Source organism: Aphis gossypii, chromosome 2, assembly GCF_020184175.1.
Source record: "Aphis gossypii isolate Hap1 chromosome 2, ASM2018417v2, whole genome shotgun sequence".
NCBI classification, from domain to species: Eukaryota; Metazoa; Arthropoda; class Insecta; order Hemiptera; family Aphididae; genus Aphis; species Aphis gossypii.
The window spans coordinates 61,674,930-61,689,508 of NC_065531.1; the positions used below are offsets into that span (position 1 = coordinate 61,674,930).

The following is a 14,579-nucleotide window of genomic DNA, read 5'->3' on the forward strand; positions in this document are numbered from 1 at the left end:
GCCGAAATTTATTTTCAGTTATGTTGTAAAATTATAATTTTTTTACAGATATCTGTTATATATATTTTTTTGTATTCACAAATATATTAATTAAGTTCAGTAGAATTTATGAAAGAAACTGAAAATATAGATCTTTGGATTGTATGGTTTAGATATAGTGAGTACAGATTTTGATATGCATGGTGTTGTTTCTAAGGGGAATGTGTGAAGTTATAGTCTTCCTAATCTTATTATTTTGTTTATCGATTTAAAAAATGATTTGTAAAGAGAGTACTTAATTTTAAAATTGATAATGTTAAGGGCCCAATATCACGCTTGTTAAATTTTTGAGAATTAAATTATTTATATAAAGCGTATGATGTAAATACAAATTTACCTATTTATAAATCTTTATGAATGTAATATAAACATTTTTCACAATCATAAAAATAAATAAATAACGTATAAATAAAAATATAAATAGTAACAGATAAATTATTATTAGTATCATATAAAAATATATTATAATGTATTATATATTTTAAAGATTTGGATAATAATATACTTTTCATAGAAAAATAATGTATAGTTCTTTCTGTATTGGCTTCGTGGACTTAAATACAAGTAATATTATTGTATTTTCTATTTTGATATTTAATTGGATCTTATTTCATGTATGTGAAGTTAGCCCACTCTCTATGGTGAATCTTCTTAAAATCTTCCTTCCTAATTTGAGAGTTATTTTTAAAATTTTACTAGTCTACTATCAGAATTTTCAATTAAACTCTTTCAAAATGTTACAATTTGTGAACTTTTGTAATTAAATGTAGTTCTAAAATTAAGGCTTACCTTACCCTAACCCACAGTTTTCTATCTGCTGTTAACTCTAAGTTAATCACTAAGTCTAAAATTCAATTTTGCCAGCACTCTTAAACCTAAAGTAGGGTACGGTTTAATCCATTCTTCTTAAAACGCCATCGATATATTTTAAACTAAACACAAAATATCTCATTGAGGTTCGTACGACAGTTGTTCACCTATTCGCAAGTACAACTATCGTACACACACTTGTAAAATGTTATGACAGCAATATGCAATTCTTGAGGATCCTCGCATACACTGCGGAGCTAGCGTTAAATAATAAAATGTTTTGTTACCTTAATAGGTACATTTTGATTCTCTGGATTGACAATCATCTGATGCCCCACTAAATTTTACTCAAATTTACAAAATAATACATTTTATATTTTGTTTATGTCGTTAATGTTAAAAATGTACTTAACCTACAGTTAATTTAGGTTTTAGATTTGCTAGAATATGCAACACATCCATTTCAAGTAATGAGTAATATGGCATTTATATTAAACATTTGTTTAATATTAAAATGGGGATCATGTACTTTCTTTTCAAGGTATACGAGGTAATAAATTGTATCATTAGTGAACTAGGTAATATATGATAATACCAATACAATGTATTACCTAAGAATCATGCTAAACTAAATATCGATGATAAAATTTATTCCGTATTACAATTTTAATATAAACCCACGGGTTACTTTAGATAATATTGTTATCATTAAATTTGATAATTAGCCATATCACATCAAATAGATTTTAATCCTTTACTTCTATACTCTTTTGTGTTATTTGTTTTATTTTAAATCGGAAATTGCCACTTATAATGAAAAATAGTTCCGTCGCAAGCATAAAGTAGCAGTAAACAGTATTAATACATCATATATAAATTATAAGTATCTACATGGGACTGGTAACTTATAATTTCGCGTCTTTGAAAATTCTATAGGTACTATAAAATACGCTGTATAAGTGTATACCCATTTTTAATACATTCCATCCCCGATACTTGTTTAATAATAAAATATTTTTTTATTATGGAAATAAATTCTAATTAAAAGATTTGTTGCATATATATATTATATTATATACTTTATCAGTAATTTAAATATAATAATAATATTTTTTTAAATAAAAAAGTGGGTAAGTTGGTACTGCTCTGCTGTACATTCGGTGCCGTGTGGATCACTATAATAGATATAATAAGAGTGTTAAATTTGAATCTAATGATAGGTTATATAATATATACGAAAAACGATTCTGAACGAAGAGGATTTGTCAGCCTAGAATATAATTTACAATGGTTGGTGAAAAAAGTGGTTTATGTTTTAGATACCTAATGGCCTGAATACACCAAAATTTAAGTTCTTTTATAATTATTGTAAGCCAAACTTATGGAAAATTTTGTATTCATTATTCAACTCTTAGCTACTTATAGAAAACATTTTATAAATTATACCTACAAAATAATTTGTAAGTATTCATGAATTCATGATTTTGACAAATTTTTGTCAACATTTGAACTACAAATGCTAATAAAAAAAAGTTATTCTCGTTTTTTCTTCGCCTTTTTTTTGTGTTTTTCTATTTTTTTTTGAAAACTGTTGGATAATATTTACTTTTGACCTCTATAATGCACCAAGGATATTTATTTTACTATCGGAAACCACCCCCGAAATTTGAAATTGAAACACTATTTGTAGTTTTTATAGGTGTTTTGTTGTCACCATTCGTATTAGATCTAACTGTAGCATCATTTAAGCAATTAATGATTTCAAAAATATTCTCAAAATTAGTTAATAAAAGAATTTTAGAATGTAAAATAACATCAGATACTTAAACCATTTATAATATATAGATAGGAAGTAAATTATCTCCTCGAAAGAAACCAGATATAAAGATGATTTTTTCAGAGAAATAATTTTGTATTTTAGAGTTTGAGTACGACCAGAAATTAAACCTAACCTAACTTTTTAATTTTAATTAATATGTTTGTATTTAAAATAATTTATTATATAAGTAATGTGTGTAAATAAAAAATAATTTCTAGAAACTGTCATGCAAACAATAAAATAAATATGATATGCCTACATCTGATTGATCTATGTATTAATACAAATAACTGTGTACAGAAATTTTCATTAGAGTTACCACATTTAAAAAAATTCTATTCTTACCAGTTTTTCGGGATACGTAACTTCCAATGTAAAAAACAGCAATATATTTTTGTAATAGATAATAAATTCAATGCCTTAAACCACATAGGTACTAAAAATATTGAAAACGAGTGTGAGTATTACTGCATTCATGACGAAAATAGTATACACTTAATATTAAAAATTGTTAACCTGTATAAACCTATATTTTTTTTTTATTGAATTATTTTACGGACAAGTGTTTTTATTTTTTATGATAAAAACACGGAGAGAAAAGTAGAGAAAAAATGTTTTACTCAGTGTTTAAATTATTAAATATTATTGTGTATTACAGTAAATATAATAGAATAAAACATGTTTTTTTAAACCTCAGTGGTTGCAGCATTTTGTTGATGGCTCTAAGAAATAGTATTAGATCCAACAGGTGGATTTCAGCGGCCTTAAGTAAAAAAAACAAAAATGTATTAGATACATTAGATAACGATTTGAAGTTGTTGAGAAATAACTTAAATAACGGTATGCATTTAAATAATATAAATTATATAATAATGATGTGAATGGTGCAATAACAATATAGTAGGTACATCGCCAAATCGTCAATAACATGTGATGACTGTTATTAACCACCTGATTATCTTTACGGTAAAGGCTGCAAATACAATAATATTGCACCTAAATTATAAACAGCACTTACTGTTATCATAATATTATTAAAATATCCAATTGGAAATCGGCGCCTTTTTTTGGCGGGGTGGATTGGAGGTACGAGTCGGTTAGTCTGTGGTGGTGGCCGAGACTATGGTGGTGGTATCGCTGTTATCTGTGCGTCTGACCGACGACTACGGCTATATCTACTACGACACGTTCAGTCGACGCTTCGTAGCACAACGCAACGCCTGCAAGTTCACAACTACTGTTGAGACTCACCAAAAAAAAATCTGACGACCGTCCGCCATGGTTCGGTTAATCAGTGTCCGATACAATATGATGGCTGCATTACTGTGATTTATTTTATTTTTTTATTGTTCATCGATCTCGTTTAAATAATATACAGACCAATATTATAATTTCTCAATTAAAATACAACATTTTTTCGTCAAACGAAATAAACTAGCTTCACTTTTTTTTTCGATTTCAAATCTCTCGACCCGCACAAACATCACAAGGGTTACCACATCAACGTTGTTATTTTAATTATTATCAATATTCTGATGAAAACAGAAACGATACAGTAACCTGAGGACAATATAATATAATATACGCTATATCATTATTATTACTGCTGTCGTTTGAACTTGCATTGAATCATTCAAACTGTATTGCGATCAGAAGCTCCGCACGCCGGCCGAAAAAACGGACACCATATTGCAGTAAGTATTTTTTTATTTTTTTATTTTTTTTTTATCGAAATCGTTTATGTAAACGTAATATATTATTTATTATTAGGCTCGTTTCGTTTTTGGGAGAAACTTCCCGCAAACGGCAGCTAGTAGGAAATCCCGCCGTTTCGTAAGGCCGAGATTATTTCAGTTAGGGAAAAATAATTTAATTTTAGAAATCGATTCCACGCATTCATGCATAATATCGATTTTAATCTTCAGTGCGTCTGTAGGTTCGCGACGATTATTATACGTATTTTTATCGCATCGTTAGGTACGCACGAGCTACGAATCATAATATAATAATTACATCAATTTAATGTAATTAAATTATGATATATTTTTATCGTTATTATTAAAGTTATTGTCATATCTCATATTCTGCTGTGCTCTCTCAGCTCTCGCCGAGACCGCCGAAATACCTCACGTAGGCGACTATTCGATAAACGCGCGTCATCTTTCGACCTTATAATATATATAATATATTGTTTGGCACTGGTCCGAGTTTATTTTCGGCCGTGATCTTTTGGCGAAGGGCAAAATGATGGGGGGACTTTTTATTCTGTTTTCCCCTCGACTATAGTTTTTGTAGTTCGAGTGGGAGCTATAAGACAATCTCGTTTTTGATACTTTTGGCACATTATCCTTGTATGTACGTGATTACGTGACTAGCAAATATTAATAATTCGAGCACTTTTCTTTTTAATCTGCGTTTTAAGTAGAAAACAACGAGAGAAAACGGACCGTGTTCCGCAATCAAACCGCCTTTGTCCTAAACGTATAGGGACGTATATTTGTTCAGTTATGTATTTTCGCTGTTTTAAATGTTCGTGGTCGGTTTTCTACAGGTCATCTGGTTAGTGGTCATCTGGTATCGGTTAGTGATAGAGTAGAATGAACGCGCACCATCGGAGATCCATGATGAGTGTCAGGTGCCAAGCGTTGGTTCCGGACGTCACGGTTCTCCACCTCCGCGAAGCTGAATCCACTTTTAAGCATTAGACAGCTATATTATTGCAATTAAAAAAATTAATAATATAACACATTTTCCAGTAATCTAGTTTTACCTAGAAAGCATCATCTTCACCTGGTAATCATATCACTATTAATTGTTTATCTTATAATATTGCAAGTATCTACTATAATATAATACTACGTCATGTCCATTGCATGTATATTTTAACGGATATTTTGTTTGCTTTTTGACACTTACTTCTTGTCATATTCCAACTTCTGATGGCTTTTACCTATAGTGATGCAAATACTATTTTAATTCCAAATTTAAATCTTCTTGTTTTTACTTTTTATATGATCCTTTTTTATATAATTTAAGAAATACACATAAAAACAAATATAAATAGGTACATAATATTGTTCGAACACTTATCTTTTCATATAAGATACAAATATATAGATTCTTAGCTGCTGACCATTATTTTTTAACAAAACAATAGTAAAATGTGTTTAATTTTTAAAATATTATGTTTTAATGTGTATAGCTAAGCTGATAACTACATTTTAGCACGAAAAAAACCTTATACATATTAGTTATCATAATCATAGTTATGACTTATTATTTAATTATATGTAGCATTAATAAACCATCAGCTTTATAAAGCTAGCCTAGGTCATGCATTTTCAGCACGGAGGTTTGTGTGCCTTTATCTGGACAGCCTTTAACCCAAAATAATGAATATTCTATACATTGATTAAAATGTTTTAATAATAATTATGATAGATGATAATTAAATGTGTTTTTAATACAAGTTTTACTGTCAGATAAAAATAAAACATTTTAATTTATGTATAATAGTCAATAGGTAGATAGGTACTTAAAAAAAACCCATGTATGTATTGCACATATTTTGTTTAGTAACTTGAAATGTTTCGTTCATGTAAGAAATTAGTTTTTGGAAACATATAATGTTGATATGGATAAAATTATGTTAATATGGCTGTAAAATATTTAAAAAATATTTGTATTGTATTTACACTAGTTAATTTTTTTTATAAATGTCATTATATCTATAAATAAATATCACTATAGAATAGTATAATTATTAATTATTATCATATACTACAGTATACACTATACATATTGTAATTAATCAAGTACTTTGTAGGAAAAAATCTTCAAAATTTTATAGGTTTCATTGAAATAATAAAGTCAATTGGAAATAATTAAAAAAAAAAATTATATTCACATAAAGTTATCTATGATTTAAGTAATTATCAGCTTGTTTTATTATATCAACCACACAAATGAACTTGCTTCGTATTGATAATAGTTTCATATTTGACCTTTGAATCTTTAGTTCTATGAACATTCATTCGAATGGATGCTCAAGATATATTATGTGTTATCGTTAAGTTATTACCTTTTAGTAAAAGGCACTATATAAATAACATTAGTGTTATTTTTAGATAGCTCAACAAATTAAATACAATACTGATAATTTTTTGCATAAGAATTATTTTTTATCGGCGCTAATTAAAATTAAATACAAATGTAAATAATGCATGGCCTATTATTGGTTTGACGGAACAAAAGCAATTGACATTCTTGTATTTTATGCATAATTTATTTGCTTATTAGTTATGAATTCAAAACAAATTAAGGGGAAAAAATTTTCCATGAATCTTTAATGTAACAATGAGTGTTAGTACGATGATCTAGGTATTTTCTTTAATAATTTTTATTTTTGAGGTATTTCACTGAAAAATAAGATTTTATAAAATGCTTTAAGATGCTATTATTGCTGTTCAAATATTTCATGTCTCTATAACAATTAATTATTTTTGAGCTTTTGCATCCATCATTGGGTTGAATATTTGCACGAGATGTTTGAACGTGCGGCTTCGCATGTTCTAATTAGGGTGAAATTTTTTTCTCGGGTCTTACTTTTACAGTATTATTGTTGAACGTCATTGTGTCGATGTGCCATTATTGGTGGTATCGCTAATTATTGGTGTTGCTAACATTATTGTATTTGTGAAAGTATTAATGATTATGTATTTATTTTGAATTTTCTGTTTGCTAGAATTTCCAGGACTCTATATAAGTGTAACAAATTAACATTTTAGCGGTCCGTAAACTGCAGCAGCGCCTGCCCGCCATCGATGCGTGGCCTCTATGTACTTTAAGGTCTCCGCACACATATTACTATATATGTGTATATAGGGTGTTTGATCGTGTGTTGTTTGTGCTCACATACATCCGATATGTGGTATCCTCGACGGATATGTCCCTCTATTAATACTCGTAAAACTTGTATTACGCGTATCTAAAAAAATTATATTACATTAATGTTTACAATATCATGATTATACACCATAGTTTACATTATTTACCCTCTTTTTCTGTGTATTATAAGATCGTCAATAAAATGTGTTCGCCGCTGTTGTTTTTGTTCGCTTATAGGTACCAAAGTCCACGTAGATCGCCCTCAGTCATCACCACAACAGCCACCAACATGTTAACCGAATGTTGCGACGTCATGGTGGCGCACAGCCCGCCGATCTACAGCGGACCGCAACAAGATCAGCTGTCCGTACTCTACCAGAACTTTCGGTTGGTCGTGAACCAGAAGCAACAATCGCCGTTGTCGGTGCGCCGATCGTCCTTTTCGCCAACTCGGTCGGACGACAGACAGTTGATGGTGGCCAATTTGCCAAACTCCAGCAAGCCCCGCAGACCATGTCTCGTGATTAGGGCCGATTCAGAGGGTAGCATAGGATCGTCGTCGGGTTCGTCATCAGACGAGAACGAGCCGTCCAGTCCGATCCGAAGAAAGAAGAAAGTCGTCTTCGCTGACGACCGAGGCCTATCGCTGACTCAAGTAAGTGACACTCATCTGTAGTTTAACAACATTATAGTTTAGTCCTAACGTATGAAGCGTACATAACATAATATTTTTACAAGTTATCCTCGAAGAATTCGTATTTTTAACTAGGGTTATATACTAAGGTATAACTACTATATGCGGTGTCTATGATAGGTATTTTATTTTGTGACGAGTGACTAGACTTATAGTAAATAGTATATATTATATATTATAACTATTAAAAGCAATTTATTTCGGACTACTCGACATACCTACGTGCCATCAGTTAAATATAATATTATCATTATTATAAATTTAATACAACATTACGATTACGTTGTACCTATATAATATTGCAATTAAGTCGTAACTTGTAGGTTATCTATCAGTATATTTCGGATGTTGTGTGTCGTTGAATACGATGACCCGAAACTCGTATGGTAGTACAAGTGTGGTACGTGTGGTGTATTATATCAGTACGATATAAATAATTATGTACAAGACGTGATTTTCTTTAAATAGTGTAATCGTCTTGTCGTTTCATCAAACATAGTTACTCTACAAAGTCTACATACTCTACAAAACAGTCGACGGCTATCAGCTAATAATGTATAATATTCTCATTATCTTAACAGTTCGAGGTGATTAGGGTATTGAATAATAATCAGTAGACATCATTTATTACTTCGGTAAGCTATACACGCAGGTACTTACTGTACTAAGACTGTTATATAAAATTATCGCAATTGCCTGTTAGAGGTTTGTGACTTATAACGCATAGCTCAGCGGAAGTCATTCTTTACGTTACTCTATAGCGTCGTTCCATTGCAGCTAACGTGCGATAATAATTTCATAAAATAATATTTTGTTCAATGTTTTAATAAAATACGAAATAGGAAAAAATTTGAACAATACTTGTATGTGATACAGTATCACAGTAATATAAATTAAAGTTATATTCATATTATATAATTTAAGATGTCTACATATTACAATGTAAGAATCCCAATCCCTATGAGATATTTTACAGTTTAGTGTGTATTATCATTTTTTTGATAAAAAAATTCATAATTTTCATTCATTTCAAACTACTTTTGGATCTGTATGGTTATCTAATTATAAATGAAATATATGACCAATTTTTTGAAATAATGTTTTAACAATTCGTTTGAGAGTGAATAAAAAAAAAAAATAGAAATTTCCTTCTCAATATAGATACTCAGGTCTCTCTCTGTAATCGAATAGAGGTTTGGTTGAAAATTGTGAGCTGAACAAGTATCAAGTGTATACAGTGATACTTCTTCTACCAATTTGATAAAAATAAACTTAAAATATTAAAAAACTACCTAACCTAACGTACCTATAATGTTTTTTGCTCGCAGGTGCGATTGATGAACGAACCGTCGAACCAGCCACCGAAACTGATGACCACCAAACCGTACTTTCAGAACCTGACCCAATCGGGCGCGTCATCGTCGTCATCGTTCCTCCAAGCGGACGCCGCCGGGGGTAAGTGCTCCAGGTCGTCGGCCGCGGCGGCCGCCGATCAGTTACCGCCGCAGTGGAACCTCAGATTCTCGCAGCCGGCTTCCAGCTACGTGGACTTCCGGAAACGGTTGGACACGGACAACGTGTCGCTGGAGAACGTGATCGTCCGGTCGCCGGACCGGAGGATCGTGGGCACGGTCAAGGTGCGCAACCTGTCCTACGACAAGGACGTGTTCATCAGGTCCACGCACGACCGGTGGGCCGATCACGCGGACACGCCGTGCATGTACGTGCAGAACAACGCCATGTCGACCGCGGCCACCGGTCCCGCGCCCAACGTCGCGGCCATCTACGACACGTTCTCGTTCCAGTTGCCGCTGCCCGTCCACGCCGCGTCCATGGAGTTCGCCGTGTGCTACAGGAGTTCGGATTTCGAGTGTTGGGACAACAACGACGGCCTCAACTATTGCGTGTCCGTGGGCAGCCCGTCCAACGGGGCCCCGCTGCCGCCGCAACAGCTGCAGTCCACGCTGTCGCCCGTCCTGGTCGCCGACTTCGATCACCACGCGAAGCAGCCCGTCCACTACTTCGGCGCCCAGTCCAGGCAGAACTCGTGGTCCGGTTGGCGCGACCAGAAAACCGACGTTTTCGCGTACTGGTGAACGTTCCATCCGCCGCCGCCCCCGTCAGCCATAGTCCGCCAGTCTAAAATGTAAGTCACTATATTGCAGTTATTATCGTTTAGTTATATATCGACCGTATCGTCTTGTCACCGACACGCTGGTTACCTTATAGGTTAGGTTTTCCATTACGCGGTCCGATTTCGTTTGTCGACTTAAACCCGCTCGCCACACCCCCTCCGCCTAACCGAACATTAGTTTTGATTTAATAAATAAATATAATCATAAAAATAGCACTTGATTGTACCTATATAACGAAATAATATTATCATAATATGAAAGGCAATATAGTTAACAGTGCTATCGGAAAGGAGTGTGTGGATAATTATATTCCGATTGTACTAGTAATTTAATGGTACGTATTAAGTGTTTTCGATGCTGTAAGTACTTGCTCATTACACGTGTTTTGACATCTGCACTGCTGTGGTATTTAAAATCTGGGCTAACTCGGAAGAAACCATATTTCAATAATTATTTCACTTATTTTTTATTTTTTTGGCGCCATAATTCACACGTGCGCCTATACATAATGACGAAAGGAAAATTAAAAGTCAATTAAAAATAAACTGTTTAATATATAGGTACTCAACACATTCATATAATATGTAACTATATAACCAAAGTTCATGGTTATAGGCTATCTAATGGTATTCGACTATATACTTGTATTTACCAATAATAATTTGCGTGTTTCTCAACGTTTCGATGATTTCAGTTCCTTTGCTTCTGAAGGTTTTTATGATTTGCGATGATAATTTTGATAATATTATTTGAAATAACATAATTATAATATTGCCTACCACCAAACAGTTCAAGAAGAGTCAAATATTTGTTTCAATCGATTAATTGATCAGATACCTAAAGGCTAAAAGCTTATTGAAACGCTTATTTCCTAACAAAAAGTTAAAACCTATTCGGTGACCAATACACATTAACCAATGCAGATACATTGTTGTAATTAAAATATTGCATTAAATTATCGGAATAAACTATTTGTGGTATCTCAAAATAAATAAAAGCTACATTATTATTGTATGGTTATTTTATTATTAGACTGTGTCGAGTGATCAGATTCATAATAAAATAAATCGCGTTCATTTAAATATCATGTGTATTATCGGTTCATTAGACTTCGGCATTGTGTCGATATTACTGTAATAACAACTAATATTAGTTAACTTTACGAACCATTGGGATGAATAAACGTTCATAAATAGGTATCGGTAACCGATTTAAAAGTGTTAGCGAAAAAAAAACATGTAGCGAAACGTTTTTAAATTAGTAATATCAATCATACTCGTGTAAACTATACTAATCAGGTCTCAAAGTTCAAGGTACATAATATTATTAAATATAATAATATAATATAATATGTATATTTTCGCGTTTACCATTTATCAAGGTTAGCGTATAGATTAATATTGGTAGGGATATTCATTTTTTAACTTTCGTGTTCTTATCAATGCACTGTAGCCAATGCACTTTCCGGTAACGCTATTCTCGAAGTTCGAATCGACCTTGGCTGTCTATTTTGGTCGCGTCCCGTCCACTCATGTGCGTGTAGGTCAAGCTAAGCGAACCAATTTACTAGCGCCCACCGATCCGTGTGACACTTTTTAAATATAACATACTATATGAATTATATATAATTTTGTATTTCTGTTTGCAGATTGTGGGAATTTTTTTTTAATTTCGAAAAAAATCTGCAACTTTGACAAAGTTAAGCAGTGAGAACTGTTCGTTGTCCACCCAAAATATCATTATTAGTCGACGTGCATGACCGCGTGTAAATAACAGATTAATGTTAAACAAAACGAAATGTATACGTTTGTTTTTATACAATTTTTGAATTTTTATATAGGTACCTCTATTTATTGTTTTAATTTAAGTATATTCGAAAAAATTTTATTTCATCACATTATTTTAAAAAAAGAATATTATATCAACGAACTGACATTTTTTTATATAATAATAAAAAAAAAAATAATATAAACAGTTATAAATCAAATACTGTAATCTAGTGAAATCGTTGATTTGATATTTTAACTTTTTTTCCTGTTTTAATGTATTGAAGTATAAAAAGAGGAAATATTAATCTTAAAACTAATGTATTCTTATTCTTATTCTTATTATTATTATTATTATAAACATAAATTATTATATACACATTTTTTACGTTTTATGAATTTTATTTGTGTTGAATATCATTGTATTTTTTGTTTTTTAATAGAAAGTGATATTGTGTAAATTAAAGACTAAATGGCCATCTCATATAAGACTGATATGTACATATATTATAATATTCGTATTTTACTTTTTTTGTTGTCGTAAGACCCGAAACGTCTGTTTATTATTTTGTACAATTTATTTATTATTTATTTTTATTACTACTATTATTTTTACTTTTATTTATTATTACCCACTATTATTGTGTTCTCTTAAATAATTTATCAACCCCCATTTTAAGTTAAAAATAATCCTATGAATCGTGTGTTATCCGTGTTTGCGGAACTACCCTTCTTCAAATACACTGTAATATTTTTTTTGAGATGGCCAAAACCAATATTTTAATTTAAATAATTGAATTGTTTTAAAAAAACTCGGTTTATTTTTATTTCATGAAAAATTGTTTAAATCTCACCTTTACCATTGTTCTGCCCCCCAGTCCTTCCATAATTCACGCAATAAATATACAACTTGTAACCACTCGTTATATATTTGTCCATACACTTATATTTATAGCATTTAGTTATTATTATTATTTTTTACAATATTTATGTTTAAATTAACATTTGTTGTACAGATATACAGCGCATTATACCTAATAATAACGGCTCATAACGCAGCAGTGCATAATATATGGCTCATTATACGCGGAAGTCCTGTTTATTATTACTCATACGAACCGCATATTATAATCACTATTGTTATTATTCCCTTAAAACAAGATAACGATGTCTAGTCGTTTTCGATCGCGTGTAAATATCGTCTCATCAGAGTTAAAATAAAAACAAAAATATAAGTAGAAAAGAAAACTAGTCATTAGCTTATAATGCTCGATTAGAAACGCGTTCCGTTCGTATGCGAACCGTAAGTCCGTTTCACGTGGACGCGTGTCGTACGCGTGCGTTTTTAGTTAACATTGATCAAGTTCATACATGTCGGCGAGCAAAACGCGCCGCCCTCGGAGTATGAACTTAGTGTAAACTAAAAACGCGCGCGTACGATACGCGTCCGTATGTGTGAAACGGGCCTTACATTCTGAAGGACGCATTGCTGCTTTATGTTCCTGTTGTAAACCGAAATATTAATTATGTATTGATAAACGTTTTATTATTTTTTGTACAATACAATATAAAATGTGAAAATCATATTGGTTTAGTCTTTATCGAATTTAATTTTACATCAATATTGTTTAATCTCGAATAAAATATAATGTATATTATATTATATTGATAATCATTGTTAAATATATCATATTATCATATCCATGTAGTATATTATTATTTAGCGTAGAGTAGAACTCATTAGTCAAAATATGTTTCTATAAGTAGCTTAAGGACTGTGTAAATATCATATTAATGTAATATCAGATAGTAATAAATAACTAACATTATACTGGTAAAATATTGTATATCATTGTAAAAAAAATTCATAATCATTGTAATTTCTAACTATTGTGATTTATATATTATTTATTATCATCGGCATTGTAAGATTATCTCTATATTATTATTATTATTATTACTTGTTATTAAATATTTATTTTAGTTTAGTTTATTATATAAGATGTGAATGAGTCGATACGCTAATCGATTTTTAAACGCCGATTAATGTACAACATCCATTTTTATGTATTGTGCAAAGTAAATTGTAAAAATAAACAGTGTTATTTTTGGATATAATATTATTTTTTTATGTGATAGTAGAATTTGACCCTTGTTAAATATCTGGCCGCGGCGGTCTCCTAACAATATAAATATTATTATAACATTACCTGTATCATCATCATTACAATCAATATCAGTAAAATAATAATTCTGTATCTATATAATATCGACCATCATTACTGAGTTAGGTCAATCGAACGAGCTATGTGTTCAGTGGTTCTGTTTCGCTGCACGTCAATGATGTGTACACATTTATTTAGTATCCATTATTATTAATTATAATTGGACTTCAATTGCCGCTGCGATTAATCGTTTTCGGTTTTGGC

At 31.1% G+C, this 14,579-nt stretch overlaps 1 protein-coding gene across 3 annotated transcripts; it reads left to right on the forward strand.

The window, feature by feature from the left end:
- Window positions 1–3,784: 3,784 nt before the first annotated feature.
- LOC114126766 (protein phosphatase 1 regulatory subunit 3B-like) lies at window positions 3,785–14,268 on the forward strand. 3 transcript variants are annotated; one of them, XM_027990773.2, is made up of 5 exons: window positions 3,785–4,362; window positions 5,220–5,461; window positions 7,793–8,210; window positions 9,578–10,395; window positions 12,033–14,268. In XM_027990773.2, the coding sequence occupies exons 3-4, from the start codon at window positions 7,845–7,847 to the stop codon at window positions 10,343–10,345; spliced, it is 1,134 nt and encodes a 377-aa protein (XP_027846574.1). In that variant the 5' UTR covers window positions 3,785–4,362; window positions 5,220–5,461; window positions 7,793–7,844; the 3' UTR covers window positions 10,346–10,395; window positions 12,033–14,268. The 3 variants fall into 3 exon arrangements, with proteins under 3 accessions (XP_027846574.1, XP_027846573.1, XP_027846572.1); XM_027990772.2 differs by lacking the exon at window positions 5,220–5,461 and having other exon boundaries at window positions 3,875–4,362; XM_027990771.2 differs by lacking the exons at window positions 3,785–4,362; window positions 5,220–5,461 and having other exon boundaries at window positions 6,484–8,210.
- Window positions 14,269–14,579: the final 311 nt, after the last annotated feature.